This window comes from Garra rufa, chromosome 8, assembly GCF_049309525.1.
Source record: "Garra rufa chromosome 8, GarRuf1.0, whole genome shotgun sequence".
NCBI classification, from domain to species: domain Eukaryota; kingdom Metazoa; phylum Chordata; class Actinopteri; order Cypriniformes; family Cyprinidae; genus Garra; species Garra rufa.
In genome coordinates this window covers 24,644,804-24,672,769 of record NC_133368.1, presented here as the reverse complement: position 1 = coordinate 24,672,769, position 27,966 = coordinate 24,644,804, and the positions used below count along the sequence as shown (strand labels likewise).

Sequence of the window (27,966 nt, the reverse complement as noted above, 5' to 3'; positions counted from 1 at the left end):
GTTTTGGGGGTGCACTAGAACATGCTCTCATGCTTGGTGGTTTGAAAAAACGCATAATTTTTCACATAAATTACATTATTACTAAGGCTTTCTCCCCAGGCTAGCACAAATGGCTCGATTAGTTCCGGGTTCCACCTTCTGAAAAAACAAATGTATTGTGATTGGTTAGCAGTCCCACTGCGAACAGCTTAGCTGGGGTTTATTACATGTGAGGCACTTTTTATTATGGATCGACTTGTTTTGGACTGATGGAGAGAAACACTCATCTATGCCATTCAGTTCTAAAGCCAGGATTATTTTTAATATAACTACGATTGCATTCGTCTGAAAGAAGGAAGTTATATACACCTAGGATGCATAGAGGGTGAGTACATAATATGCTACAGTAGTATTGGTCCTACTGTCCATGCTACATCGCTAAAGTTAAGCGAATCTGGCACCCCGTCTACGATTCAAATTTCCGTAGGCAGGATTTACGTTGTGACCTCATAGCAAACGGAAAACAAACGCTGTCCAAATGAGCCATTCGTTGTAGTTCTTGAAATTTTAAACGAAATATGTCCCTTTGGAGTGGACTTTGAGTTTTGTAACTTTGTAGATGTTTTTTATACCCAAACATACACACCACACACTGGCTAAAATTCAAAAAGTGAAAAAGCATAATAGGACCTGTAAACTTACTATTTGAACACATTCGTTTACTGGATCCTTGGACTGTGAAGTTTACAGGGGTTCACTGATTTAAGAAATTTCTGATTGTAAAAACTTGCTTCTTTTTGTAAGGTATTGTTTTCGTTATTATGTACTAATTCAAATTACTGGGGTGCGGGAGACGGAGCGGACACAAGCACATCAGGCGCAATCATCAAATATATTTCAAAGCAAGTCGGCGCCACGGTCCTAACTGCATCATCACTGTATTTATTGGGTGTTTATATTTACATTACAGCGAATATTTACATTTATTCACATTTGACTGGATGTGGTGGACTGTCATGATTTTGGTTAATGCAGGACACTACTGAATGACAAAGCAGCCTGATAAAGAAGTGGGTATACACCGTATACCTGCGTATACCCTCCACTACACCACTGGCTATGACATTACATAATAATTCTTATGAAAACTGCTTATTTAGCCTATCCTTTTCACAAAAAGTTGTGAATGTTTTTGATATTTTGTAATTATAAATACTGATTTTTTTTTATATTTTGTGTTTTTCAGATGGAAAAAATATTCCAATTACTTAAGAAGTTCAGATTGGACAAGTACTACAAAAAATTCATTGATCTTGGGATTGAGGAAGAACTGGATTTTTTTGACAGCGTCAATGATAAGACCTTAAAAGACATGAGTATGAGTTTTATTCTTAAGTTTTTGTTTGGCTTATTAAAATCTGGGTCCCACTTTATATTTGGTGGCCTTAACTATGTACCTACATTAAAAAATAGGTACAATGTACTTATTGTGTTAATATTATATAGAAAATCACTTTTGCTGCTATTGAGGTATGATACAGGTAAGGTTAGGTCTAAGGGTGAGTTAAGGTGTAAGGGATACGGTGAGGAAAAAAATTATTTGCCCACTGACAAAGAAATTATCAGTCTATAATTTTAATGGTAGGTTTATTTTACCAGTGAGAGACAGAATAACAACAAAAAAAAATCCAGAAACACATTACAAAAAAGTTGCTGATGATGATTCAGAGAACTGGGTAAAAGTGTTGTGGTCAGATGGGACCAAAATGGAGCTCTTTGGCATCAACTTAACTCGCTGTGTTTGGAGAAGGAGGAATGATGCCTATGATCCCAAGAACACCATCCCCACTGTCAAACATGGAGGTGGAAACATTATGCTTTGGGGGTGTTTTTCTGCTAAGGGGACAGGACAACTGCACCGCATCAAAGGGACGACGGGCGGGGCAATGTACCGTTAAATCTTGGGTGAGAACCTTCCCTCGGCCAGGGCATTGAAAATGGGCCGTGGATGGGTATTCCAGCATGACAATGACCTAAAACACACAGCCAAGGCAAAAAGGAGTGGCTCAAGAATAATTGCAATAAGGTCCTGGAGTGGCCCAGCCAGTCTCCAGACTTTAACCCCATAGAAAATCTGTAGAGGGAGCTGAAGGTTCGAGTTTCCAAACGTCAGTCCTGCAGCATTAATGACTTGGAGAGGATCTGCAAAGAGGAGTTGGACAAAATCCCTCCTGAGATGTGTGCAACCCTGGTGGCCAACTACAAGAAACATCTGACCTCTGTGATTGCCAACAAGGGTTTTTACCACCAAGTACTAAGTCATGTTTTGTGAAGAGATCAAATACTTTAATTAATTTTATGGCAAATCAATTTATAATTTTTTTGAAATGTGTTTTTCTGGATTCTTTTGTTGTTATTCTGTCTCTCACTGTTCAAAAAACCTATTATTAAAATTATAGACTGGCAAACATGCAAAATCAGGAGGGGACCAAATAATTTTTTCCCTCACTGTAGGTCAACAGTGTAATTATAAATGTAATTACAGAAAGTAAATTACAGATGCAATTACATGCAGGTATTTTTTTAAATAAGTAAAATGTAAAAACTTGTATGTACACAATAAGTGCATTGTATCAAATGATAAATGTTAAAAGTACATATTTAAGGCCACCTAAAGTGGGACCAAAATCTGTTCTGCTAATATCTATTATTTTGATACCATACATCATAATGCTTAATGCAACAAAGACCATTTTATCATAGCACCAATGGCATATTAGGTGTATATTGCGGCCATGTCAATGGGTATGTTGAACCATCTGGGGTAAATGTAACAATTTGATTTTATCAAGGTAAAAAATGGAATAATTACAAATAAAGGGTTAAAACAATTATTTAAAAATGCACTATTCTATTCCTTTTTTTTTCAAAAAGTGAACAACATGAATCTTTCTTGCAGTATTGCGCAAAGTAGTATTTATGTCAAGGAGAATTACAGAGGGATTTATAGACAGTTAGCTAAATGGGAAGGTCCAACTTACAGTAGCAACTGGCATCTTAACCTGCATATTAAATACTAATAGTGATGTTCTTTTTATTCTGTTAAAAGATTTTTCACAAGCAGAGAGAAACCGGTATGACAAAATGATTGTTCACTTAAAAAGGATTGTCAGTCCACCGAATCCAGAGACACAAGGAATGCCTGTAACAAAGTCACTTAATTCATTCCATATATCCTACCGATTTCCAAAATGTCCTGGGATACAAAAGATCACAGGTAAATCTTTATAGTACACACTTTTTAAACAGTACAAATGTTTCATGCTTACAGACAGTTATGCAACCACAATAATAAGGCCACTGAGAGATGTCAATGTGAGATGCAAATACAGCTCTGGAAAAAGCTCCAGTTTTTCTACATCAGCATCTCCTCATTTATGGCAGCCATTCCAATCCGGTGTCTGTTGAATTTCAACACAGACACACCTCATTCTGCATAATGAAGTACTGATTAGGCGATCAATTCCATTTAATTCAGTTCAAGTTTATTTGTATAGCACTTTTCATGATGCAAATCGTTGTAAAGTGTCTACAACATATATTTAGTAGCTTACTAGTTGTGTCACGTTGATGTACATATGGCATAGATGTATGGTAAAATCAGTAATAACATAATCAAACAGACTATGAACACTATTAATGTCACATGTCTCCTTATGTTTCCTGTCTTTTGCCTTGTGTTTGCACTGTTGAGATTTGGTTTCTCCTTCTGTCTCCCCCTGTCAGTTTGTATGATTTGGTTTAGTCCTGTGATTAGTCCTTGTTAAGTCATTATCGTTTTCACCTGTGTAGCTTGATTTAGTTTGCCTTTAATAGTCAGTCTTTGAGTTCAGTCCTTGGTCGGTCATTTTTGATGTCAAATGTGTTCAGTGTGTGTGGAAATCCCCTGTCTCTTCCTTGGAAATCAAGATTAAAAGTATTCGTTATTTGACTTTGACTTTCGCCTCGTCAATCCGGCACTGGCCGTGACAATTAACAGTAATGGGATGTTAATCCATGTGGCAGAAACAGAGAAACAAACAGAGAAATAATTAGCATAGCTGCTGTTCCAACCAAGCAAAAATGATGTGTTCAGCCCAAGCTAAAGAATGTTAATGTGCATTTGATCAGATGTAACTGAAGTACAAGGTTATGAGATACATTATGTCAATGCTTGGCTAAAGAGATGCATCTTTAATCTGGATTTAAACATAGAGAGTGTGTCTGAACCCTGAACGTTATCAGGAAGGCTATTCCAGAGTTTGGTAGCCTCCGTTAGCTGATCTAAAATCATGGCTTCACAAAGCTTAAAGCATTAAGCATTTATAAAATGGTTACCACAGCACATATATCTTGTAAGTTTTCATAAAATAAACACAAGCAACAAGAAGTAATTTATTAATGTAATGGTATTACAGTTACATATTTATAGTATTTTACATGGCTTCAAATTCAGTTTAGCCAATCAAATTCACTGGCCAGATCTATCCATTTTGAAAACTTTTGTCCCATTATGATTGTACAGGTCTAGATTCCTCACAAAGTACAGTGGAGGATCTGATGCTGCGAATCTGCCATGAAAACAAGGTTGACAGAAACATGTCTGTATGCCTTTACACTGCTGATGGTATGCCTTTGACCGATGACCCCTTTTTCAACACATGTAAGTATTCCAATGTTTTTATCATATTAAAACATTGTTGTTTTTTGAAATCCAGAAACATTTCGTTCAAATGTAGTTTCCAGCTATTTTAATTCCAGCATATGGTATTTCAGAATATAGTGGCAAAAAATGTTTGTGAATCATTCGAAAATATCTGGATTTTTGTATTGATCACTAATGAAATTATTAGTCACAATTATTGACAAACAAAATATGACAATACTTTTGACATATAAACCATTGTTATCATTGCAGGGCAAGCTAGAAAAAGTAACTGAACCTCTCTGAACCAAAATAATTGCTAAAGAATTGTAGAGTCATGTGTTCATAAATCTACAAATGTAGAAAGGTGAGAAAGAATGGAGAAAGAACCCAAGGATCTCCAGTTATATAAAAACAAACTGTTCATGTGTCCACTATCAAAAAAGCACTGAACAAAATTAGGTGTGTATGAAAGGACAGCGCATAAGAAACCACTGCTGTTTTAAAAAGGTGAAGTTGATTGACCATCTGGAGGTTTCACAACAAAAGTTCAACTTTTTTGCCAGAAATGTGCAATGCTTTGTTTAGAAGTAAAAAGAAGCACTTCATACCAACATGAAAAACTCAACTTAACTGTTAAGGTGGATTGAGCATAATGGTTTAGTGCTGTTTTCCTGCCTCAGTTCCTGAAAACTTTGCAATCATTGAAGGAACAATGATTTCAAAGGTGTAGCAAGCCATTTTACAGGAAAATGTTATGAGAGCAGCTCTAAATTGAAGGGTTACTGCTACTGATTGATTAATTCAAATGACTAAATTCATAGGTTCACTTACTTTCTCCACTGTACTGTGGATGATTACATAATGTATAATATTCAATACAAATGTGAAAAAAAATATTTAGACAGATTGTGCTTGTCCATATAAGATCAGACCACCTTTAATTAGTAATCAGAGAAGAAAACCAGATCAAAGTGTTCACAAGCTTATTTTTGCCACTTTATGCCTTACTTGCATGTTTTCACTAAGTAAATGTATCTGCATGGTTTGTATCTTTATTTTAAAAGGGTCTTTGAATGACAGACATATTGCTAATGGGAGTGAACTGTATGCCATATTTACACCGAGTGAAAATTTGCCAGCATTAAAACAGACACAAGGGCAGGCTGACATCACAAATGAAGGATCAGGTGTTGTCCGTTGTCACATAATGTTACAGGTACTACTAATGTATGATACTTTAATATCTAATTAAGTCTACTGATAAAAAAATAGATTAGTTTCACATTTAGAAGGTAATATTGCTAGTATCAAATGTAATAAAATCCATTTTTGTTTAGCAGTGTAATATAACAAATTTAACCCTGTCATTTTCTGTCATTATTGACTAAATTAAAGATTTAGATTAAGCTGGAAATTTTCATTTTCAGGTCTATGCTCAAAAAATGGTTAACAGTTAATAAATGGATCATAACCATTCCATAAAACTAATTCAGTACCATAAAATAATAATATATAATATAATATACAAATTTAAAATATAGTACATTTATTTAATTGAAAAAGGGGTCATTTTTGACCGCCATGCAAACAGCACCAGAGGGTTAAACAGAAGAATCTATTTATCCATTTCTGTCATTTAATATGCATTAACTTGCTAAAAAATAATATCAAAGTCCTTTATATTTGTACAGACCTGAGAAGGATGGTGCTGCTTGTGTATGAAAGTAATTTCATCCTTGTGACTCATTTGCAAATGAGTTAACAATGTATCAAACTAACAGTGTTACAAATTATCCTGTGTTGCCAAAATCCCGTACTACTCTCCTCTATCAACATCAGACTTCTTTGTTTTTTCTTGTTCAATAGGGAGACTTTGAAATCAAAGTTGACTTTGAAAATGATACATTGAGAGATGTGAAACTTCGGCTTTCTGTGGAAAGTGGTATACCAGCACCAATTATTCAAATCAGGTCATTGAAACATAGCATGATTATGATTATGATTATGTGTGTGTGTGTGTGTGTGTGTGTGTGTGTGTGTGTGTGTGTGTGTGTGTGTGTGTGTGTGTGTGTGTGTGTGTGTGTGTGTGTGTGTGTGTGTGTGTGTGTGTGCATACAGTATATAGATACATAGATAATGTAATTCATTCTAATTATGTTTTCACTCATTATTTATTATATTGTTTTAAAGTACAGTGTTTTCCAAGACAACATAAGTACATTTTTATTATGTTTTTCTTTACACAGAAGTGAAGAGTATAATCATGTTGACAAACTAAGTAAACTTGGAATCACTGAGGATTCAGTTCTACAGTTCTTTCTGTCATCTCTTGATAGTGAGAAACCTAGTTCACAATTTTTCTTCCAAAAAGATTTCAGACCCTCAGTGATGCAAACCCCGAAAGGCCTAAGTGTTTTTCTGTCAACGCTGTATGCCATTGTATGTTAAAATATAATTTCTGTTTTTCATTGTTTGATGCTTGCTGGTCTAGAACCTGGGTCTCCTATAGCAGTGCAGACCCCTGCTCTGCACATTTTGCATGTCTCACTTATTTAACACACCTGATGGAGATCACCCGCTCATTAAGAGAGAGATCCATGAGCTGAACTAACGAGCTGATGATCTCAATCAGGTATGTTAAATAAGGGAGACATGCAAAATGCGCAGAGCGGGGTGGACCAGGATTGAGAGCCACTGTTCTATAGGGAAACACTTTAAGCATCATTAAGCGGACACTTTTATCCAAAGGGACTTACAAATGAGGACAATAGAAGCAATCAAAACCAACAAAAGAGCAATAATATGTAAGTGCTTTGACAAGTCTTGGTTAGCCTAATGTGCTACATGTAGCAAGTTTTTTTTTAATTAAAAAAAAATAGTAATAGAAAAAGAACAGGGAACGCTATTGTTACAGGCTCCATTTTAAATTAAAATAAAAAGTCAAAAGAATGGAAATGAAAAGAGAATGCAAGTGTTAGAGTCTAACAATGAAGAAGGCTCATAAGGCATCTACATCTGACAAAACACAGGAAAACAGGAAACACAGACATAGTATAATACATCCAACAATGACTGACAAACAAGGACTGAAACAGTCCTGAACACACTGAAACAGGGTGTGGTCAAGTTAGTGTCCTTGGCAAGGAAGCAGAGCAGCAGGGAAACATGAGGGAACTACAAACAAAAAGTCCAGTGGCTTCCAGATGCTCCTAAACAAGCATAGATTAAAGTCCAGGAGGGAGTTAGAGTTGAGGCAGAATGGGGGAGGGATGGAGGTCCAGGTCCATGTAAGGAAGGAGGACCTGGGGACTGAGCCAAGGCCAGCGGAGCAGGGAGCCAGGGTGAAGCAGGCAGTGCTGAAGAGCACCATGGCAGAATAGAAGACCACCAGGTGGAGCTGGAGACCACCATGGTGAAGCAGGAGACCACCACAGCTGAGCAGACATGTCCTGAGATCACCACAGTGGAACAGACGGCTCCAAAGATAGCAACGGTGGAGCAGACAACCACCAGGTTGGAGCTGATGCTGCAGGAGACCTTGGCAGATCTTGGGAAGAGGCTCTGAACTGGTGGGCATCTTGTGCAGAGGCCCTGGAATGGTGGTCATGATGGGACAAGACTCTGTAGTGGCGGCCATGTGGTGAACTGGCTCAGGTGAGGTAGTGAATTTAGGTAAAGGGGTGAAGAGCCAGTGGTGGGTTTGTAGGCAAACATCAATGCCTTGAATTTTATGCAAACAGCTATTGGTTGCCAGTGCAAACTGATGAACAGAGGTATGAAATGCATATTTGGCTCATTAAAGACCAATCTTGCAGTCACATGATGGATTAATTGTAGAGGTTTGATAGAAGACCTGCCAAGAGAGCATCGCAATAGTTCAGCCTGGACAAAACAAGAGCTTGAACAAGGAGCTGTGTAGCATGTTCCGAAAGAAGGGCTTGATATTCCTGATGTTAAAGCAAATCTGCAGGACCGGGCAGTTTTAGCAATGTGGTCTAAGAATTTCAGCTGATCATCAATCACAACTCCAAGGTTTCTGGCTGTCTTTGAAGGAGTTATGGTTGATGCTCCGAGCTGGATGGTGAATGAATTTGGATAGGTTTGTTGAAAGCACAAGCAGTTCTGTCTTGGCAAGGTTGAGTTGAAGGTGATGGTCCTTCATCCAGCAAGAAATATCTTTTAGCCATGCTGAGATGCAAGCAACTATCATTGGATCGTCAGGATGGAATGAGAGGTAGAGTCAAGTGTATTAGTATTATCAGTATAGAATTGACATGAAAAGTCATGTATTTGAATGACAGAACCTAGTGACCTAGTAATGTAGACAGAGAAGAGAAGTGGTCCGAGAACTGAGCCCTGAGGCACCCCAGTAGCAAAATGTTGCAACTTGGACACCTTACCCCTCCAAGATACCTTGAAGGACCTATTTGAGAGGTAAGACTCAAACCATTGGAGTACAGTTTCTGAGATGCCCTTTGCCAATAGGGTTGACAGGAAGATCTAAGGTGGCCGAGAGAGCTCAACACGCTGCAACTTAAGAAAACACATGCAAACAGATAAAAACGACAACAAATTAAAAAAAAAAACATCTTCATCAGTTTGACAACACAGGCGCTGCAAATCTTCGCAACGCAAACACAAATACGTAAACGCTACAAACACACAAAAAAAGCTGCAAACACAAAAAAAGCGCTGCAAATAGCACGGAGCACAACGGAAATGTTTCAGGGGACCTCAAAAAGTGACGAACCCATCTGGGATCTGATTATTTGTTCAGTGGCTGTTCCCCTCAACTGTATGGTAAAAAGGTTCATTACTCAAAGCTTTTCAACACGTTGCACACTAATGACATCTTGTGGTCAAAGGTGGAAAAAGTTGCTTTCGCGTCCCAGATCTCAAAGTGATTTTGGACAGTTTCATCAAATACATCAATTTGTGCTACGAAGCCATCAGAATAATAATAAAAAAAAGTGTCATTTTACTTGAATTACTTGCACCTTATGTATAGGCAGCTTGAAAAATCTACTTCAAAAAACAAACAAAAAAAAAAATTCTATTTATTCAATTCGGATAAATCCAACAAGATATAGTGTACAGTCTTTCCCATGTGAGTTCATTATCTGTAGCCGACCATTGTGCTTACACATAACCCAGAACATATATATATCTGAAGATATAATTTCACATGTAGGCTATATATATATATAAAAAAAAAATATATATATATATATATATATATATATATATATATATCAGACAAAGTATCAAGGCCACCCAGGCATAAACAAATATTCAAGCAATAAGCTCATTTGTTTTACCCACGAACAAAAATACGAAAAATCAAGCTATAATTTTCGTTTTTCTTCTCCTCAAACAAAGCGAAATAATAATAATAGGCTACTCTTATTGTTGTTGTTGTTGTTATTATTATTTATTATTATTATTGTTAGGCGTATTATTATTTTTTTTATAAAATCTCATTTAAGATGATCAAAACTATTAATTCTGAAAAATCGACTTTTGACTGATTTAACAGCAAATCGAAATACGAGCAGAAATAAATAAATAGATTTTACAATAAAACAATTTAATAATAGGCCCAATAATAATAATCATTATAATAATAGCTTGTTATTATTTCGTTTTGTTTGAGAAACGGAAAAACGAATATAAGCTAGATTAATTATAGGTTAGTTAATTTTTAAAATTTTCAAACAGAACAAAATCATCATCATCATCATAACAATCAAACCGCTTGTCATTTCTCTATTATTTCCTTCTGATCGTATTTCGATTTGCTGTAAATCAAATTTAAGTTATCCAAATAACATTCCAAGCCGATTATTAGGCTTTATTCCATGGAATGTCTGGATACTGGATTCTGATTGGCTGGCAGGTATGATGATGATGATTTTGTTCTGAAGGATTTAAAATGCACTTCGCGGAGGCAACCACCCTCCGCTTCACGTCGGACAGTTATTAGCCTCCACGTTGTGCATTTAAAATCCTTTAATGCACGGCAAACCGTTGATTTTATATATATATATATATATATATATATATATATATATATATATGTGTATGTATATATATCCTACATGTGAAATTATATCTTCAGAATCAAGCCGTCCATCGGGTGGTTGTTCTGGGTTATGTGTAAGCACAATGGTAGGCTACAGATAATGAACTCACTTGGGAAAGACTGTACACTACATCTTGTTGTATATATACGAACTGAATAAATACAATTTAGTTTTTGTTTTTTTTTGAAGTTGATTTTTCAAGCTGCCTATACATAAGGTGCGACAGCGCACCCTGTATTTTTACAAAAGCAATTTGTAACGTTTTGTTGTTATTGTGGAAATACAGAAAAATAAAGCAGACTTTTATATTTCTTTCCTCTGTATGTTATCGCGCTGTCACCGCTGACCCAATTAATGCAGTGTTGCGCTAATATGAGACTTGCAAAGAAACGTTATTGTGACTAATTTGCAGAGCGGTATATCAGACAAACATTTATTATGCATGATGGGACAGACAGTAGGCTGAGTTATTGTAGACAGATTGGAGATTAATCCTAATAAACATGACGCTACAATTGAAAACATTACATTAAAATGATTAAAACAGTGTATTTCTATATAACTTCAGCAGCGTGCATCCTCCTTTAGGTCAGGACTGTGGCGAAGGCAGCGCGGACAAACGCTTAGCTCGCTCACATAATATAATCATATCATCTGTAACAGGAACATCAGATCGTTTTTATGACATAATATGTCGTTATTATGAGAAAAAGATGTTGTTTTAACAAGAAAATTAAGTCGTTTTAACGAGATAATTATGTCGTTTTTACGAGAAAAGATGTTGTTTTATGCTGCCTTCATGTGCTATCGTAATTATGGTAAATACCAAAATCCGACATCGAAATTGCACATGAACACCCACTCACATTGTAATTTCCACTGGAAAGCTCGAAATTTTTTATGATACCCGAGCTGCCGAGATGGGATAAACTTTGACCTTTCAACATGGCGGACAGCAACGAAACTATACTGAATGATAAGCATTGCAATTGCATTATGTTAAAAGTTCTCTGCTGTTAAGTTGGTTAGTTTGTGGCATAAAGGATTTTAATAACGTCGCTATTTAAACGTAGTGTTGTCTTTAAATATACCGTTAAGAAAAGATGCTAGCTCGTCGTGGCTCGCCTCCAGTAGGGTGCTGTGCGGTACAGTGTTCTGAAGGAGGCAATTTTCTCATGTTATTTTATTTGGTCTGTTTTACCAAAGTAGCATGTGAGGACAAATTGCGAGTCCGCCATGTTTCTCTTCACTACGACAACAAAAGCACCTGAACACGACACACTGGTAATTTCCACTTCACAAGTGGAAAGCATCATCTTTCCCATTTCACATGAAGGCAGCATTAACGAGATAATTATGTTGTTTTTACGAGAAAAGATGTCGTTTTAACGACATAACATCTCGTTTTTACGAGAAAAGATGTCGTTTTAACCAGAAAAGTTCTCGTTATTACGAGAAAAGATCTCTTATAACGACATAGCTGAGTGGGAAAAAAAATATGTGTGTGGCAGCAATGCGTCACCGTAGAATTAATCTGTAAATAAACTTTTTTTATATAAAATTATACGTAATAAAAGTATAAGCATGGTTCATGTAGGCATATATGTTCAAAGTAAATTAAGAATACTGTTGACTAATATTATTATTAATTAGAAGTGCTTGTGAAGCAAGGATAACTGCAAAATGAACATGCACAAAACTACACATGTACATATTTATTCGTATTATGATTAATTCTTAACAAAAAGGGAATGACACGTGAAACCTGTGAAAGGGCTTTGTGTTATTTGAATCAGAATATGAAGCAGTCACGTGGTTGTGTGCGAAAACGAAGCTTCGGACGTCACAGGTCATGTGGTTATGGCAAAACGAATCAAGCTCCGGTACAGTGCTTCACTGTGAGAAGTTTCGTTTTTTTGATACAAGCTTCGGTGTCAAACATCACATCACTAGATAAACTATCACCTTTTAATTCACCGACAACACCTCTGCTCTGACCAACAGCCACTGAACAAATAATCAGATCCCAGATGGGTTCGTCAATTTTTGAGGTCCCCCTGAAACATTTCCGTTGTGCTCCGTGCTATTTGCAGCGCTTTTTTGTGTTTGCAGCGTTTTTTTTTTTGTTTTTTTTTGTGTGTGTGTTTGCAGCGTTTCCGTATTTGTGTTTGTGTTGCAAGGATTTGCAGCGCCTGTGTTGTCAAACTGATGAAGATGTTTTTTTTTATTTGTTGTTTTTTTCTGTTTGCATGTGTTTTCTTAAGTTGCAGCGCGTTGAGCTCTCTCGGTCACCGTAAAGATCTGGTGGTTAACCGTGTCAATACCAGTGGACAGATCCAGCAAGATAAGTATAGCAGATTCGGAAGCCGCTCTTGCCAGTCTTAGGGCTTTAACAACCGAGAGCAAGGCAGTCTTGATTGAATGTTCACTTCTTAAACCAGACTGGTTGCTGTTTTTTGTGTGAAAAAGGAAGAGACTTGGCTAAACACAACTCAAGTGTTTTTGCAATGAAAGGAAAAAGGGATACCGGTCTGTAATTCAATAAAAGAGCTAAGTTAAGAGTGGGTTTCTTAAGTACTGGGATTATGCAAGCCTGTTTAAATGCTAAAGGAAAAACACCAGTGTGAAGGGATGTGTTAATTATGTGAGTGAGTGCAGGTACAACTGTAGGAGAAATGTCTTAAAGGAAAGGAGATGGAATAGGATCAAGTGGACAAGTAGGATGATTGGAAAAGATATGTTTAAAGACTTCTGCCTCATGTTGAAGTTAAGAGTGAGGAGGAAGTGATCTGAGGTGTGCAGTGGGGTAAACCTGCACATGATCAGTGGAGCAGTGTCGTGTGTAAAAAAGGTCCAGTTGGTTGCCTGATTTGTGAGTAGCCATAGTTAACACTCACTTGAGATCAAAAGAGCCTGAGGTTTATCTACAGTCGTGGCCAAAAGTTTTGAGAATGACACAAATATTAGTTTTCACAAAGTTTGCTGTTAAACTGCTTTTAGATCTTTGTTTCAGTTGTTTCTGTGATGTAGTGAAATATAATTACAAGCACTCCATACATTTCAAAGGCTTTTATCGACAATTACATGACATTTATGCAAAGAGTCAGTATTTGCAGTGTTGGCCCTTCTTTTTCAGGACCTCTGCAATTCGACTGGGCATGCTCTCAATCAACTTCTGGGCCAAATCCTGACTGATAGCAACCCATTCTTTCATAATCACTTCTTGGAGTTTGTCAGAATTAGTGGGTTTTTGTTTGTCCACCCGCCTCTTGAGGATTGACCACAAGTTCTCAATGGGATTAAGATCTGGGGAGTTTCCAGGCCATGGACCCAAAATTTCAACGTTTTGGTCCCCGAGCCACTTAGTTATCACTTTTGCCTTATGGCACAGTGCTCCATCGTGCTGGAAAATGCATTGTTCTTCACCAAACTGTTGTTGGATTGTTGGAAGAAGTTGCTGTTGGAGGGTGTTTTGGTACCATTCTTTATTCATGGCTGTGTTTTTGGGCAAAATTGTGAGTGAGCCCACTCCCTTGGATGAGAAGCAACCCCACACATGAATGGTCTCAGGATGCTTTACTGTTGGCATGACACAGGACTGATGGTAGCGCTCACCTTTTTTTCTCCGGACAAGCCTTTTTCCAGATGCCCCAAACAAGTGCAGATGCGCTCACACCTGCCTGCTGATATCCCTGAGCAGGCTCTGCACTGGTGTCACTCCGATCCCGCAGCTGAATCCTCTTTAGGAGACGATCCTGGCGCTTGCTGGACTTTCTTGGACGCCCTGAAGCCTTCTTAACAAAAATTGAACCTCTTTCCTTGAAGTTCTTGATGATCCTATAAATTGTTGATTTAGGTGCAATCTTAGTAGCCACAATATCCTTGCCTGTGAAGCCATTTTTATGCAACGCAATGATGGCTGCACGCGTTTCTTTGCAGGTCACCATGGTTAACAATGGAAGAACAATGATTTCAAGCATCACCCTCCTTTTAACATGTCAAGTCTGCCATTCTAACCCAATCAGCCTGACATAATGATCTCCAGCCTTGTTTTCGTCAACATTCTCACCTGAGTTAACAAGACGATTACTGAAATGATCTCAGCAGGTCCTTTAATGACAGCAATGAAATGCAGTGGAAAGTTTTTTCGGGATTAAGTTAATTTTCATGGCAAAGAAGGACTATGCCATTCATCTGATCACTCTTCATAACATTCTGGAGTATATGCAAATTGCTATTATAAAAACTTAAGCAGCAACTTTTCCAATTTCCAATATTTATGTAATTCTCAAAACTTTTGGCCACGACTGTAGGTGGATGTTGAAGTCTCCAAGCATAACTAGAGGAGTACCATTCTTGAGAAAAGACACTCAAATCACTCTCTCTTGCGCCATCTAATGGTTAACATAGTAAATAGTCATTGGGTGAGTTTTGATGGCATTGGTGACATTCACAATAAGATGATAAAATGCTGGGGCTCAGATCTGCTTAGAATAGTGGGTCCAATCAATGCACAACACGTTATTAAGTAAACAAGCCGATAGTATCCAGCTATTTTGTGACACCAGTTTTAGACCAGCAGTGCTAAACTTTCTACTTTACATATTGCTTTATTTTTCAGTGCAACTATCAGTAAGATTTTTCGTTTGTTGTCCTATTCTTCAGAAACTTAGACACTGTGGAGAAGAATTTAAGAAAGTGGTTGCATGTATTCGCAAACTAAGTGGATGCAATGCCTTGGCTCAAAGTTTATTCCAAATGATCTGTGGGAACTTGCATGTAACTAGAACCCAAAAGGTAGGCAATATATTGTAATATAAAGCATGCAGAATGGGGTTGAGTTTTAAGAGCTATTTATATATTTCAAACATTGTTATAAAATTAATATTTAATAAATAATATTGCAATGAATATTTTAAGTCCAAATGTTAAATATAACAACACTATATTTTAATTTCAGATTGCTGTTGTCGAGGGTCTCTACTTTCTTTTCCGAGAGTTGTTACCAGGTCTCGGTGAAAGATCAGGCCCAAAGATAGTTGAAGACAGTGATGTTTTTGAATATGCAAATATCTGCTGGGCTTACTTGATTGCTCAGGGACAGGTATGTTTGCCATTTTTTTCCCCTGACACAGCACTTCATTAATCAGATCAGAAGCTGTTAAGGAACTATATACATATATATATATATATATATATATACATATATATATATATATATATATATATATATATACATACATATATATATATATATAGTAATCCATATTAATACTATTGTACAAAATGCTTAATCACTAAAGATATACAGTCTTGGTCTGTACTAGGTTTAATGTTACTAGATTTTGCAGTAATGGCAGCAGTCACTAAAAATTATATTTACCAAACTTGCTGATTGAAAACTTAGCTCCATTTTTCTCCATTCTACCAGAATGAGAATAACGATCTGGAGAACTATGCTAAAATTTCCTTGAAGGCTTATCCTACTGGCCAGCGGCTGTCTGAGCCAGTGAGAGTACCAGGGATATCAGAAGTTTTTGATAGGTCATACGTCCTGGAAAAAATCACAGGTAAAAGCTGGAACTGAGATGTTTGTTATACACTTATCAATTTATCACCACAAACATACTACTATGATAAAGCTTTTACATTAGATGGTGTAAAAATTCCAAATTGTGATGAGGTGAATCTGCTGGAGTCATCGATTCAAAGAGCTACAGATATCGAGAAAATTTTGCTTAGTCTTCCGGCATCATTTGATAGTTTTCCATTGTGGATCTCTCATAACTGCACCACACAAGGTTGCAAGTAAGTCATATTTAGAAATCTATATGTAAATACAAAAATTATTATATATAAAATTATGTATATAATTATATAATAATATGATATTGGATATGTAAAAAACATTTGCATACAAAATATATTTTTTATAGTTTTCAGATAGAACAAAAGAAAACATTTTCAGACATGTATGAGGATGTCAAACAGTACAGTCACTTGATTGTCACACCACCCCTGCAACTGGCAAATATGGGAATTGAGGGTCCTCTGCTGGTGTATCTCAGTGAAGGTCCAATTTTTATGTTTTGAATGTTGAAAGTTAGTTAAATGAACTGTTAAATGAACTGTCAAAGGTCAAGACAGTGAGACACACTTCCCCCATTCTCTTTGATGGGAAAGTGTGTCCAAACTTTTGACTGGTAGTGTATAAAGCAATTTAATATAGAAATTCATTCTGATCCAATATTATTTATCCATATAGATAATCTAGGTGTTTACTTGAGCAAAGACAAAGCACTCCCACAAGATATAAAGGTTTATGACTGTCTGGCTGGAAAAGAGACCACAAAAAATGTAAATGAGCTGGCTAAAATGTAAGTATGTCTGTAGCTCATAGGAGTTTAGGAGTCATAGGAGTCATAGGAGTTTTTTCCACACCACTTACATGTAACTCATTTTTAAAAAGATTACAGAGACAGATTTTATTTCCCAAACAAATAGGTTGCTTGCTGATGCAAATTTACAATGTGGTGAGATTAAGAGGCAACAATGAAGCATTTTACCAAACCCTAATCTGTTCACTTTAATGACTGTTCACTGCTACTTGCATTTTCATGCATTTACACAACAATTACAAAATTAGGGGCGAAGAACTGGCATAATTTAACTGAAATTGTTTTAAAAAAAGACATGTATTCTAAAGCTGACAGGTAAAAGTCTCTGCCTATCATACTCCTCTTAATGCAGATCCTTGATCCCCACCCTGTTCTGTTCCATACAAACTGATATAATAACCTTTAATAATTGTGAGAGTGAAATTGTGTAATAAAATTTTGTGGCAGAATCTGCTTAGTCAAATATAAACCTTTCACTTGAAAATGATCGCTTGTGAATTTACCATTCATGTCTGTGAGAGTGATGGGGGTCAAGAGTGAATCCAATAAATTAAAGAGGAACCGTGTAAAATTTTACATTAAAAATAACACTCTTCAAACCCCTAAACTTTGTAATGGCTAGACACTCAGTGCCAAAAACAATGCACTAGGTGCAATTTTCCCTTTGACATTCATTTCATAATGTACCATTTTCACAGAATGTGATGACACATTTTAACAGTTATTTAGTTTAGTTCTGCTGGTCACAGAGCAGAAATTTGTCTTTGACACTAGTGACACAAATATGTCCACATTTATACTTGACAGCACCATCACACATTAACAGCACAACATAAAATTACACACATCACACATTACTTTAAAAAACTGAAAATTATTTAAATTAAGAAACATTAAGAGGAAACCCATGATAAATTAGACTTTCACGTACTGATGTCCTAGCAGCTCTTTAAATATTTATATGGTTGGTTAACAGTACAAATTATTTAAATAACTTTCTTGTCCAATTTTACCCACTCAGGCTCAATGATACCAGAACTGACAACACCTTCAAAACCAGCAAAACCCCCAAAGAGGCAATTGTGGTAGGTATTGTAATCTAGAGAAGATTTTACTTTGATGTAATGTTCATTACACTTTTAGATGTCTGAAATGTGATACTGCAGTTTGGTTTGTACTATTTCATTTGATCACCAGATGACCACAATGTACACTGTGCTGAAATGTTTAAAATCCTTTGACATAAATTTGAAAGGAAACTTCACAAATCCAGAGAAATAGACTTATTTAACAGATATGAAATCATAATTTTGTATGTTCACTTATAAGGGTGAAGTTTTGAGTCATTTCATTTCCTCTAAGAAACTCTATAGCTGCATAAAATTATAATCATTTACAAGCTCATGCAAAATGAATTAATGCTTTTATCAGGTGCTCTTCGATTCAAGTTCTTCAATGAAGGGAGAATGCTACGACACTGCCTCTCAAATGAAGCGCATTGATGCTGTCAAGGAAATCTTTGACAGCTTTTCAAACCGAAGTATGGCATATGATTTTGAACATGTCATCTGCCTTGTGACGTTTAACAACAAAGTGAAAACTCTTCTGAAATTCACAGAAAATTTGGAAACTTTCAAGGTATTTTTGTCCTGATTATTATTACAATTAAAGAAAATAAGAACTACTAAGCATTTAGCAGTAAGGATAAATGCTAACTGTATACTCAGTTTTCATTTGATAATGTATTGCATGTTATTTTTTACATGCAAAAATAGGAGCAAGTGCGTGCTATTGAAGCATCAGGGTGCACTAGGTTATATGATGCACTTGTTCTTGGTATTTTGGAGCTTGACAATGTCAAGACAAGGTTTCCAGCTTGCAGATGTCGCATCTTGTGTTTGACAGATGGCAACGATTACAGGTGTGTGTCTTATGTGTATTCCTATACTATTTCGATTAATTAATTGATTATCACATTACAGTCTTAAAATGTTACTACGCACAATAAAATGACTATGGATAACTTTTATTGTCTATCTTCAGATCCAAAAATAATCCAGTCGCTGTTGCCAGCGAACTGCTAAACAAAAATATTGTGGTTGATGCTGTACTTGTTGGCAAGGCAGAAAACACTGTTTTACGTGGAATCAGCTATGTAACAGGTTTGTGCATTCATATTTTTCCCTTTTCTACTCATTTTTTAAGGCAGAAAATTAACATTAACATATGAAATCATTGTCCGTATGTGGGGATGTGTTATGATTTCCGAGTAATTAGTCTCATGGCATTTACAGCTCACATGAATGGCTTAAATAAACAAATGAATATACACACACACAGACACACACACACACACACACACACACACACACACACACACACACACACACACACACACACACACACACACACACACACACACACACGTTGGGTTTACATGTTTTATGGGGACATTCCATAGGCGTAATGGTTTTTATACTGTACAAACCGTACTTTCTATCGCCCTACACCTACCATATACCTAAACCTAGCCCTCACAGGAGATTGTGCACACTTTTACTTCCTCAAAAAAACTCATTGTGCATGATTTATAAGCCTGTTTCCTCATGGGGACCTGAGAGATGTCCCCACAAGGTCAAAATCTACTGGTATTCCTATCCTTGTGGATTCACCACAACGTGATGAATACCAGGTACACACACACACACACACACACACACACACACACACACACACACACAAACAAAATGTAGTGCCAGTAAGCAAAGGTTTGAAATGCTGGTTCCAGTCAAGCAACTGTCCTTGAGATAAATGTGAATGCTAATATATGCTCTTTTTAGTTGTTATTGACCTCCACTAGCCAGGTTGGAGTTAAATTGAAGGGATGTGCACTTGCTGATGACATCCATTTCACTGACTGAATTATTTGAAAGTGCTTAAATAAGTACTAAATAAGTTAAAAGTATTTGACAGATCATGGTGGCTCTCTCAATTGGCTTTAGGTGGATATTGTTTTAAGCCTGAAAATGCAAAGGCTGCCCTTAAACTTTTGGAGATGGAAACTGTCTTGTCCATGGAGCTAAGGGCAGAGAGAACAAGGGAACCTGCATCTTCCATAAAAACAGAGGTATGAAGTAAATGTCAGTGCCTGTTACTTACGGTTAACAGAAAATTACAGGTATTGATATTACTATTTCTACTATTTCATTTATAGATGAAAGTCTCTCTCTCTTTATATATAGCATATATAGCCTCAGTATACATTTAAATCTGTCAAAGAATCAAGGAATTCTGCAAATATCTGCTGTTTTTTTTTTTCAATTTGTTTTCAATAGGAAGACTTGACCAAACATTTTGCTACCCACGGCTATGATGAAAAACCAGAAAGGAAGCTTCCTCCTCAAATCACTGAGAAAGTGGCCAGGACAGAGAGGTACTGAGTGAACAATTCAAAGTTCACTTAGTCTGAAATGGACATTATTTAATTATTTAAATATGACACAAACCGGAGTGCAATATGTTAAGTCATTATGTATTTAATATTGTTTCTGGGTCCAAGTCTTTACTCTGCTTCATGTGAAAATATTAGGAGTGATTAGACCTAATATCCGACTGAACAACTGGCCATATGCATAAGGCCGCAAATGTAATAAGGCTGGAGCTGAAACAATGGCAGATGAAAAGTAGATCTATTTACATAAGGTTTTACTGAATAAAACAACACAAAAGCCAAAATAAAGAAACACAGAGAGCACAGGTAACAGGAACCATCTTCACAAAACCACTAAGAACACCTGACAAAGCACAAGAGAAACACAACAACTACAAATACACACAAACCAAGGAGTAGTGTTTTGCTAGTAATAGAAACAGAGTCTTAGTCATTCTGAAAGTCTGAAAGAAAAAGTATACTTAGTATAGAATAAATGCATAGTGTATAACTGAGGGAACCCATGGCAAATTAATCTTAAATTATCCCATTTCACCACTCTATACCAATGTAATGTGGTCACAGGTGCAGGTTTCTAGAGTAATTTAATTCAAATTTAGTTCAAATAACTTCTATCATGACTGGTCTGATGATTTTGTTATCACTTCTTAAATTAATTCTAGTAAATGTGAATTGAAAAGTATTCTACCTAATAATTTCTTCATTAGTGTACTAAAAAAGAAGATAAGGGAATCCAAGTCAGGCCGCTTCATGGAGAAAGATACACGGATCTTAGAAGAACTGAAGAGTCTTCACTGTGATCCCCATCCATACTGTTCTGTGTATCCCTCAGAAACTGACTTCAGTAAGCATGATTAAATCTGCTTTTATGTTGATGGTCAAAATAAGATGTTCATGCTATTTCTCCTGCTGTTTTTATGCATTAAGTGTATTAATAATTCCTAATCTGTTTATCAGTATTTGTCAATAATTTGATAAAAAAAAATATACAATTTTAAACTAAACTCGCTTGCTTGCATTCAAATTTCAGCTTTTTGGAGGATTGTCATGAAAGGACCTCCTGAAACCCCCTATGAGAATGGAACCTTTGAGCTGTATTGTCAGTTTGGTCGTGATTATCCAGTGAAACCACCTGTTGTTCGGTTCTACACACCTGTATCCTTTAGCTCTGGTAGTGTCACAGTAATTTTCAGAAACTGATTTCTGTTTTTGATTAATATTTAGAGCAGAGAAAGGAACACCCTATAGAAACACCCTAGCAGAAGTATTTCTTTATCATTTTGTACACTGTAAAAATCCTTAACTGCAGTATAGATTTACCATTGTAATATCAACAGTGTGGGAAGGATTTGCCACAACATTTTTGATCGAAACTACTCAGCTGATGTTACTATGAGAGAGATCTTGGATGCTGTTTATGGACTTCTGATACTCCCAGAGGCAGATGATCCACTAGACAGGTAACATCTTATTCTTCCTCTGGTGGTGTCACAGTTCTGTCTGTCTTGTCATTGGTTTTTCCCATTTGTCTTCCCCCTGTCATTTTGTTATCATTTGGTTTAGTCCTCGTCACCGTCATCTGTTTCACCTGTGTGTAATCAATCAGTTTGCTTTATAAGTCAGTCTCTGTTTTCAGTTCCCTGTCGGTCGTTAAACGTTGTATTCGGTTGTGGATTCTCTTGCCTGTTCCTGAGTGTTCCAGCCTGCTTATCTGAAGATTATATTAAATATTAATGTTTATTGTTTACCTCGTCTCTCGTCAGTCCAGCACGTACCATAACAGGAACGACCGACCGAAACAGTTTACCCGGCACTTTCCCCTGCGTTTATTTTCCCGTTTATTTTCCCTCAGTGTTTTGTTTATTTTTGTTTGATTCATTATGGACCCTACTGTTCGTCTCATCCTCCTGAGGCAGGAGGAACGCTCTCTTGAGGACCACACACGTGAGTTCATCTTCCTGGCAGAACATTCCCACTTCCCGGATAGCAGCCTATGTATCTACTACCACCTAGGACTGAATTCCACCACCAAGGCGCTGCTATCCGGGGAGGGTCCTCAAGAGAGCCTGCCGGACTACATCGAGTGGGTGTTGGCGTCCTGCCAATCTTCCTGGACTGTCGGCGTCGTCGAGGAGGACGTCAGCCCCACTCAGGACCCAGAACCCAGCCAATCATCACCCCGACATGCGGAGTTACAGCCCGAGCCCACCGACGATGGGGAGCCAGAGCCGAGAGCGACAGAGCCAGAGCCGGACCCATCAGACCAGGTGCGAGAGCCGACTGCAACATCCGCGACGGTGGAGTATGACGTGGAGCAAGAGAGGGCTACAGAGAGCCCTGCCCACTGCACCACCGCTGAGGGTGAGCTTGGACCCAATTCTGGGGATTTAATAGACTTCTTCTCGGATCTTGCCCAAGATAACTCATGTGACTTAATAGACTTTTTCTCTGAGCCACTGACCTGCATAGACTTCCCTCCCACCCGCCCTCGTCTGTCTGAATCTGCCTGGTCCCCGCTGGTTCCGCCCAGCCGTCCTGAGTCCCCGCTGGTTCCGCCCAGCCGTCCTGAGTCCCCGCTGGTTCCGCCCAGCTGCCCAAAGTCTCCCAGGTCAGCAGTCAGTCCCCCAGCTCACCCTCAGCCCACCACCTGTGCAGTGGGCTCGCCGCGGGACTGCCAGCTTCCATCGGCGTCTCGGCTGGAGGATCCCTCAGCTCCGCCTCCAGCCTCCGAGTCCAGGACTCCGCCTCGGCCCTTCGACCCCGCGGTTCCACCACGGCTCTCGACGCCCTCCTCTTCACCGTCGCCCGTCGATCCACCAGCTCCACCGGGCTCCATCGTCTTTCCTGCTCCGCCCTGGTCAGTCGTCACCCCATCGGCTCCTCAGGACTCTGCTCCTCCAGCTGTGCCTCGTCGCGCCGTCCCACCGGCTCCTTGGGACTCCTCCTTCCTGCGGGCACAGCCTCCATCCTCTGTCGCTCCGGCTCCGCCGCGGATCTCCGGGACTCCGCCTCCGCCGCCAGAGCCTGTTCCACCTTGGCCCTCCGGATCCTCGGCGTCACCCCGGATCATCGGCTCTCCGTCTCCGCCTCGGGCTCCTTCTCCATCTGCTCCGCCTCTGTCGGTCGGCCCCATGGAGTCGGCACGCCTTCGTCCACCATGGTTCCTCCCTCCGTCGGCTCCACAGTGGGCCGTCATCATGGCTGTGGTCTGGGTCTGTTCCTCCTGCCCTGGATTCCTCCTGTCTCCTCCCTGGCTCCTCCCTCCGTCGTCGCCCCCTTGGACTGTCTGTTCTGCCACCTGGACTTTTGTTTTGGTCCCCCTCCTGGCATCGCGTCCTCCGCCGAAGCCTCCTCCAGTGACTCTATTTTGTTTTCTTGCCCCTCTTGTTCATTTTTGTTTGTTCTTTCTACGGCGCGAGGACGCGCCTTTCCGGAGGGGGGCGTAATGTCACAGTTCTGTCTGTCTTGTCATTGGTTTTTCACATTTGTCTTCCCCCTGTCATTTTGTTATCATTTGGTTTAGTCCTCGTCACCGTCATCTGTTTCACCTGTGTGTAATCAATCAGTTTGCTTTATAAGTCAGTCTCTGTTTTCAGTTCCCTGTCGGTCGTTAAACGTTGTATTCGTGTGTGGATTCTCTTGCCTGTTCCTGAGTGTTCCAGCCTGCTTATCTGAAGATTATATTAAATATTAATGTTTATTGTTTACCTCGTCTCTCGTCAGTCCAGCACGTACCATAACAGGAGGTTTCACATTACCAAATTAAAACTAAGTTTTATTTAGTTTAATACCCTTCACAAATCTGCTATAAACATAGTATAAGCTGAGACATTATTTATTGCATTATTAAATTATTTATGACATTATTTTGCATTGAACTGTACATGTATGAAATTGTTCATTTTTTATGTGTTTAGTGTATTGGCAGAGGAATTCCATACTAACAAAGAAATCTACGATCAAGCAGCTAAAGATTACACTGCAACTAATGCATGTCAGTCTATTGAATCCATTGAAAAGGTAAAATCTTTTTCACTTTATTATTGCCAACATATGAAGCCCAGAGCTTTTGGTCATTAATTAATTTCTATTTTAAATATTTTATTTAGAATATGATTCTATGACAATGGTTACAAAATTGCATTACATTACATTACACTACACCATTGATTTTTGTTTGCTATTATTTTTGTGTTTCAAACTGTTTCTCAGCAATATATAGGAGAGATCAATGATGAAGTGCCTCCTCATCTGAAATGTCCCTTGTCAAAGAAGATGTTTATTGATCCAGTCAAGGCCAAAGGTGGATATGTGTATGAGCGAAGAGCCATTGAGGAACATCTTAAGATGTAAGTTTTAATTAAGTGAATTAGTCTCTGAGAAAGTACATTTGCATTACACTGGTATTTATTCATAAAAGTGGTTTCCATATGGTCAGTATTTTTGTATGGTCAGAGAGGCATTGTGTTCTGTGTCTTGTGTTTTTTGCTGTTCATGTGGAGTTTTACTTTTGAATGGTGATGATACAGTGGGGAAAATAATTATTTTACCCCCTGATGATTTTGTACGTTTGCCCACTGACAAAGAAATGATCAGTCTATAATTTTATTGGTAGGTTTATTTTAACAGTGAGAGACCGATTAACAACAACAACAACAACAACAACAACAACAACAAAAATAAAAAATTCAGAAAAACGCATTTCAAAAAAGTTGATTTGCAATCAGCAAGATCTCTGGCTCCCAAATGTGTTTTATACAGTTAACAAGCTGAGATTACTCTTTTAAAGGGAGTATAAAAGACACAGAAGCAATCAATCAATCAATCAGATTCCAATCAGATTTCCAACTCTCCACCATGAACAAGACCGAAGATCTGTCCAAGGATGTCTGGAACAAGACTGTTGACCTACACAAGACTTGAATGGGCTACAAGACCATCACCAAGCAGCTTGGTGAGAAGGTGACAACAGTTGGTGCGATTATTCGCAAATTAAGAAACACAAAATAACTGTCAATCTCCCTCGGTCTGGGGCTCCATGCAAGATCTCATCTTGTGGAGTTTCAATGATCATGAGAACGGTGAGGAATCAGCCCAGAACTACAAAGGAGGATCTTGTCAATAATCTCAAGGCAGCTGGGACCATAGTCACCAAGAGAACAATTGCTAACACACTACACCGTGAAGGACTGAAATCCTGCAGCGCCCGTAAGGTCTCCCTGCTCAAGAAAGCACATGTACAGCCCCGTCTGAAGTTTGCCAATAAACATCTGAATGATTCAGAGGAGAACTGGGAGAAAGTGTTGTGGTCAGATGAGACCAAAATCGAGTTTTTTGGCATCAACTCAACTCACCGTATTTGGAGGAGGAGGAATGCTGATTATGACCCCAAGAACACCACCCCCACTGTCAAACATGGAGGTGAAAACATTATGCTTTAGGGGTGTTTTTCTGCTAAGGGAACAGGATATCTGCACCGCATCAAAGGGATGATGGATGGGGTCATGTACTGTCAAATCTTGTGTGAGAACTCCTTCCCTCATTGAAAATGGGTCGTGGATGGGTATTCCAGCATTACACATGGCCAAGGCAACAAAGGAATGGCTCAAGAAGAAGCAAATTAAGGTCCTGGAGTAGCCTGGCCAGTCTCCAGACCTTAATCCCATAGAAAACCTGTGGAGGGAGCTGAAGGTTTGAGTTGCCAAACATCAGCCTCAAAACCTTAATGACTTGGAGAGGATCTGCAAAGAGGAGTGGGACAAAATCCTTCCTGAGATGTGTGCAAACCTGGTGGCCAACTACAAGAAACATCTTACCTCTGTGATTGCCAAGTAAAGTACTAAGTCATGTTTTGCGAAGGGGTCAAATACTTATTTCACTCATTAAAATGCAAATCAATTTATAACTTTTTTTTTAAAATGTTTTCTGGATTTTTTAAGTTGTTGTTCTGTTCAAATAAACCTACCATTAAAATTATAGATTGGTAATTTCTTTGCCAGTGGGCAAACGGACAAAATCAGTAAGGGATCAAATAATTTATTTTACCACTGTATCTCAAAGTGCTCTTTAGATAGGTTGTGATGATAGACAACAGTAACAGTGTTCCTTACTGGACAATGGCCCATGATTTTCCAAAATCCACAATACTGTCATAGTCACATTTTATGGTAATAAAATGCTATTAAAAAGGATGCTGGCTTTATTGATCAAATAGTGGGTCTGATTTATCTGTGGTGATCATCGAATTAAATTCTTGCTTTATTGTCTTCTATTTTGAGTATGTGGTAGGAAGATGATCTAACAGAATCGTATTTTATTGTTGCAGACACAAGCATGATCCAGCAGGAAAGGCGCTTAGTTGCACAGATCTTATTCAAGATAAGAACATAAAAAGGTCTGTTGTGGAGTATCGTACATCCCAGATAGAGGAAACTGATGTCTAAATGAAGAAGACACTATTTTGGAAGTGATTCATCTGCATTTTAAATCACAGAATACTCTTTATCTATCATATTCATTCTCTCTGATTTTGGGGCATAGTTTTTTAAATTATGTGTAGAAATGACAAAATTCCTCTATACATTGTTAATCTGATGATTTTGTGTGTCATTTATTTTTTACAATAATTGATTCCTGTATACATTGTAAAGTTATCCACCTTATTCTTCAACATATAAATAAGCCTATGGGTGAGACTTCCAGTTCATTATCCGCTATAGGGAAATAACGAGAAGAATAACAACGTGCAGTAAACAGCAAAACTGTTTGCTCTACAAATCAGTGTGTTTATATTTAATACAATACATTGAAATAATATGGTAAGACACACCAATTTGCAATATCAAGCAGCAAAATAAGATGTTTTGTACAGCTAAAAATAGCTGGTCGCGGATGAGAAATAAAAAGTTTTTACATTTTTCTTTCTGTGGTGGAAACAGGATTCAATAGGTTACTGCATATTGTTGGTTCTGTTTACAATACTTCATTAAACTGGTATGTTTATGAGGGGAAGCGTTGATGTTAAATTTCACAAATTAATGTATTTTTCATTCATTCATTTATAATCATTTATCATTTAATCATTTCATTATTCCAATTAAATCATATAACCATTTATAATGATCATTATAGCCATTTATATATTCATTTCATTGATTCATTTATTGATTAGTCATTTATATTATTGTTTTTTATTCTATTATTCCTTTCAAGTGCTCTATGTGTTAATATATAAGAGATACGGGGGAAATGTTTATGGAAACTCAAGGTTTATGGGATGTTGTGAATCAGTTTGGTATAACAGTACCTGTTGGATTTGTTTTTGTCTGAGCATATGCAACTAAGACTATTCAATAAACTCTGCTCCTT

General features: G+C 37.8%; 1 protein-coding gene across 1 annotated transcript; it reads left to right on the top strand.

The window, feature by feature from the left end:
- On the top strand, nt 1-27,966 carry LOC141341248 (uncharacterized). The gene is made up of 24 exons (XM_073846397.1): nt 1-1,355; nt 3,089-3,256; nt 4,544-4,681; nt 5,731-5,882; nt 6,533-6,636; nt 6,913-7,105; nt 15,415-15,546; nt 15,710-15,853; nt 16,181-16,319; nt 16,404-16,557; nt 16,686-16,822; nt 17,015-17,126; nt 18,169-18,232; nt 18,579-18,785; nt 18,923-19,068; nt 19,191-19,309; nt 20,150-20,274; nt 20,483-20,580; nt 21,306-21,442; nt 21,629-21,753; nt 21,913-22,058; nt 24,516-24,618; nt 24,811-24,947; nt 26,924-27,966. The coding sequence occupies exons 1-24, from the start codon at nt 1,226-1,228 to the stop codon at nt 27,039-27,041; spliced, it is 3,228 nt and encodes a 1,075-aa protein (XP_073702498.1). The 5' UTR covers nt 1-1,225; the 3' UTR covers nt 27,042-27,966.